Source organism: Hevea brasiliensis, chromosome 18, assembly GCF_030052815.1.
Source record: "Hevea brasiliensis isolate MT/VB/25A 57/8 chromosome 18, ASM3005281v1, whole genome shotgun sequence".
NCBI classification, from domain to species: Eukaryota; Viridiplantae; Streptophyta; class Magnoliopsida; order Malpighiales; family Euphorbiaceae; genus Hevea; species Hevea brasiliensis.
Window position 1 is genome coordinate 42,622,536 of NC_079510.1, and position 5,468 is coordinate 42,628,003.

Below are 5,468 nucleotides of genomic sequence, written 5' to 3' on the forward strand. Positions count from 1 at the left end.
CAATACTGAAATAAACATGCTGTAAAATTAAGGGAGATCGTAACATCTCACATTGATTTAAAAAAAATGGTTAATGGGTTTATATGGCCAAAAACGTAACTGCCCAAAAATAATGAGGATTAGCGATTTTGGACCGATGATTTAAGACTTAGAAGTTATTTGGTTCAGATGGTATTTGTGTTGTTAAAGTGTGTGGCTACAACTTATCTTTAACCACGGGTAATCTTTCTTCACAAACTTATCAATTATGCACAATTTTCTAATTTAGTTTGATTTTGATAATAAAACTAACCCAATCCACTAAGTCCCTAAATTTAACTAGTAGAGATGGCAATGGTAATGATATTAAGGAAATTTACCTTACTCCCAAAATTCATGTATTATTGCTTGAATAATACCCAAACTTATTTAACTTTATATATTTTAATTAACTAATTTTTTTTCTTGACATGAGTTGCATATTATTTTATAATTAAAATTTTTATATATAATATTTTATATATCATATATTATATGAAAATTCTATTAAATTGTAGAGTTTTTAGAATGATTATAATATATTATAATAATGACTTGCGAATAAGTTATGTAGTTAGTACTAATAGGATTTCTCACACATGTAAAATTTCTTTTAGAATAACTAGGATTAAAATTTAAATTTATATATTTCATATTATTGTCTCTTGTAGCAACCCAAAAGGGGATCAATGAGTGTTAATTAAAAAATTTGAAGGATAGGTAGAGATTTTTAAGGGAGAGTGCTCAACACAAACACTTTCAAGGTAGATTAGTAGCACTTTAATTGTTTATTATCATCAAAACATGTATTAAGACGCCTTGGTCCAACACAAATATTTTAATAAAGTAATAAATTTTAATAATTAATTAAAAATAAACTTTTATGACACTTTTAATTTCAATTCAAATCGGATATATAATTTTATAAAATATTTAAATTTTATTTATTTTAAAAAAATATAAAAACATATAAATGTTATTATAAAAAATTTTTATTTTATATATATAATTACAATGAAATTGGTGCATTCCCCACTAATTGTTTCTTTTTAATGTGTGTTTAACTAGCTTGCCCCGTTACTCCACACAGCGGTCCCTTTATATGCCTTTAGGCCAAAGGTGACAAAAGCAACGGAAGATCAATGTCATAAATCTCATATTTATTAATGCAACTTGGAAGTAACTCCTCAAGAATTCCATATTGATTACATATGAATTATGCAAATTAAATCAAATATAATAATTTTTTTTTCAATCAATATTGTGGTCCTTAAAGTTGATAGTGACAATTGATTGGTTATATTCTAACTAATTATTCTATACTAATAAGAACAACAACATCAATAATAATAATAATAATAATAATAATAATAATAATAATAATAATAATAATAATAATAATAATGTTATGAATTAGGGTAATTAATTCAACTGTATATATTTAAGAATGTCCTTTTCAATTAAATTGCGATCCTTCACAGAAAAATTGATATCAATATCAGAAGATAAAATTAATTATAGTGGTTAATTAGGTAACATATAAATATATAAAGGGAACGCATAATGATCCTTTTTTTATACCTAGAAGCTATGTGCTGACAAGAAGATAGTATTACACCATGAAATTATATATATATATATATATATATATATATATATATATATATATATATATATATATATATATTTTTTTTTTTTTTTTTTCTATAATAATTAATTCTGATTGAGAATCAAACTTGAGAATTCATAACTTAAAAATGACTTCAATATTACCAGACTAAACCTCATTAATAAAGACAATAATAATATTATTTACACAATTATGTTGGCTCTATCTATATAGAAAGTGCAAAGGTACCTAAAGTCCCAATAAACCTTGCCGTATAGTCTGAGCAAACGCAGCAGATTAACTGCTCAGAGATGGAAGCATTGGTGAGAGAAACAGTACTGAAAAACGATGTGGAAGGACCCATCCGAGAGATCGGTGGATTAGGAGCCAACAGCTACTTCAAAAACTCAGTCTACCAGGTTTTCTATTCTACATTTTTAATTATTGAATTCTGTTGCTCAATTATATTATTTTAATTTGAATTGTGACAAATTATTACGTTATGTATATATATTGCTTTTATTATTTTTAATGATTATAAATTTTGATTCACTGGCAGAGAAGAGCTGCAAATGTCACAAAGGATATAATCGATGAAGTAATCACCAAGAAGCTAGATGTGAAATCCCTCTCATCTGCTTCCAATAGAACAATTCGTCTTGCTGATTTTGGATGCGCAGTTGGTCCAAATACATTTACTTCTTTGCAATCTCTAATAGATATAGTTAAAAAGAAATATCTATCCCAATTCCCTAATGAACCCATGCCTGAATTTCAAGTGTTCTTTAATGATCAACCCTCAAATGATTTCAATACCCTCTTCAGGTTTCTCCCACCTGACAGGGAATACTTTGCAGCCGGGGTGCTGGGTTCTTTTCATGGCCGAGTATTCCCCAAATCTTCCCTCCATGTTGTGCAATCCAATTATGCACTCCATTGGCTCTCTAAGGTACCAGAAAGTTTGGTAGACAAGAACTCTCCTGCGTGGAACAAAGGGAAGATTCACTATGCAGGCGCCTCTGATGAGGTACTTAAAGCATATGGAGAAAGATGGGCTGAAGACCTAAATAATTTCCTGAACGCAAGAGCTGAAGAGATAGTGCCTGGAGGGATGCTTATAGCTATCATGCCAAGTATTCCTGATGGAATGCCTTATTCTGAACTTGCAAATGGCCTATTGTACAGTAGTTTCGAATCAACCCTCCTTGATATGTCGAAAAGGGTATGTCAATAACTTACTACTGCTTTCAAAATAGCCAAAAAAAAATGATAGTTTTTTATTGAATTCGTCTTTTTTTTTGGTCAGCAGGGAATAATAAGTGAAGACCAAGTGGATGCCTTCAACTTGCCAATATATGCTGCTCCTCCAGGAGAATTTGCTGCTGTGGTCGAAAAGAATGGTTATTTCGACATTGAAGCGATAGGACTAACAAATCCAGCTCCTTGGCTAACAGATGACGCGCACGTTGATATGAAAGAATATGTGAGGCACATTAGGGCTTCAATGGAAGGAATGTTCACCAAACACTTCCCAAATGAAATTGTGGATGAAATGTTCGAGCAGTTACTGGTAAATAAACTTCCGAAGGTCTTCGACAAAATGGAAAGAGCTTACAAGGACAAAATTCAATCTTACTACGTCCTTCAACGTAAATGATTGCGATTAAAAATTTAATTTGTCTGGCTGGTGAAGCTTTCTTAATGCTTGTTAGGCATGGCATAATATATTGTATATATGTGTGTGTGCAATAAAAGAAAATTTGTGGTCTTAAGTTGAGTGTATTTAGTGTAAGCCTGATGGTGTGTTCTCAAGTTAATAAATTTTTCTTGATTTTTTAAAATGTTAATAAAATTTTAGCTTATAAGACAAAAGAAAATTTATGAAAAAAAAAATAGTATATAATAATGAAAGGAAAAAAAAATTGTAAGTTAATCAATGTTTCAAATGCATATTGGATCAAATTTGTGACTTGAAAGTTACAGATTTAAACTACGGAAATAATCTTTCTGCAAAGTAAGAGTAACGTATATCAATCTTTCCCAAAGCTCAAAAGTGTAGAATACTTCGGGCCTATTTGATTTAATTGTTGAATACAGCTGATAATATCCGTTACTGTTAGCTGATAGCTGGTAACTGATGATAGCTGATTTGTGTTAAGTGTTTGATAAACTATATTTATCTGTTGCTATTGATATATGAAAATACTAATAAAGGTATATATTATATAATTTATTTTATTATTGAAATAAATATAAAATTATAAATTTATTATATTATATTATTTTATTTTATTATTAAATTAAATATACAATTATTAAATAATATATTATATCATTTATTTTATTATTGAAATAAGAAAATAATTAGATTTTTTTAAAAAAATAATTAAATAGCTTTAAAAATATAGATAAAATAATACAGTAATTATTATTATTGATAAAGAAAAAACTTATAATTAATTTTAAGTTTTTATATATAAATAAATATTTTATATTTTATGTTATTAATAAAAATATTTTAACAAAATTAAAATGCGTTAATTAAAATGTTAAAATTATAAATAAAAAATATAAAAGTATTAAAATATTAATTTTTGAGTTAAATAAAAAAGGATAATATGGTCAAAATAAAAAATCAAATCAAATCAGCTATCAGCTGATGAGAAACAACTCTAAAAACAGAGCTGATACAAACTGCAGCTAATGGGTACCATATCAGTTATCTATCGGCTATCAGTTTTATTTTTTTAAACTTACTAAATACTCAAGTTCCCTATTTGGGTGTCTATCAGCTATCAGTTGCACCCAATAAGTGAACCAAACACCCTATTCATGGACTAATAATAGAGTAAAGAAAATACAAAACATCTCCCAGAAATACTATAAACAAAAAATTAAACTCATATGCTGCAAGACCAACATGGCCTTGCTAAGAGCTCGACGTTTTCTTCAAACTAATCAAAACCAAAGGTTTGTGAATAAACATAATATATAGCAGCCCCTAAATTGACAACAAAAATATTGCAAGATTGCGGCACCATCCTTCTTTTTATATCTGTGAAGCGTATAAAACTTGCTTGAGGATATCGTAAATTGAATTTCTTAATTAGTAAAAGTTATTAACTCCCGTGTAGAAATTAAAGTTTACAAAAATTCAATTTAATTAATTTTTTTTTATAAATTATTATCTTTAAAATGAGAGAATTCAATTATTTTTAACTTAAAAAATTAATTAAAAAATGATTGTATAAGAATTCAATTGAATTTTTTTTTATAAATAATTTATTTTAAAAGAAAACTTAAAGAAAGAAAGGTATTTTTTCTATAGCTAATAAATTATAATTTGGTTCATTAAACTTCCTTTAAATAATAAATAAAAAAATCACTTTGTAACATTATATCAAGTTTTGATTGTGTCACGACCCATCCTATGGGCCGGACCGGCATTAGAACCTGAGCCAGCCTAAAGCCCCCGAGACTCATAGTAAGCCTAACTATTCCTCAACCCAATCCTAAGGCTCATTTTAGGCTCAATTCAAGAATTCAACCAGATAGAGTCCGACCATAATGTGGACCATACAACGGGGAGTTTTTGACTCGCCCGACCTGTAAACACAATACATAACAATATGGGGAGCTCAGCTCATCCTACATATACTCATAATATCATAGAATCAAATGGGAGCTCAGCTCCCTCATCCAGTCCAATCATACATGCATTTACTACGTTTACAGGTCTAACATGACAATTATAATACAGACCCAAATCATGTAAGTATTTTTAACACATGCAGAATTCTAGAAGTTAGCAACATTGTACAAAATATCACAAACATAAATA

General features: G+C 28.3%; 1 protein-coding gene across 1 annotated transcript; it reads left to right on the forward strand.

Annotated features, from left to right (window-relative positions):
* Window positions 1-1,882: 1,882 nt before the first annotated feature.
* On the forward strand, window positions 1,883-3,365 carry LOC131175978 (loganic acid O-methyltransferase-like). Its single transcript, XM_058140906.1, has 3 exons — window positions 1,883-2,046; window positions 2,187-2,849; window positions 2,937-3,365. Exons 1-3 carry the CDS (start codon window positions 1,939-1,941, stop codon window positions 3,282-3,284), a joined length of 1,119 nt encoding a protein of 372 aa, XP_057996889.1. The 5' UTR covers window positions 1,883-1,938; the 3' UTR covers window positions 3,285-3,365.
* Window positions 3,366-5,468: the final 2,103 nt, after the last annotated feature.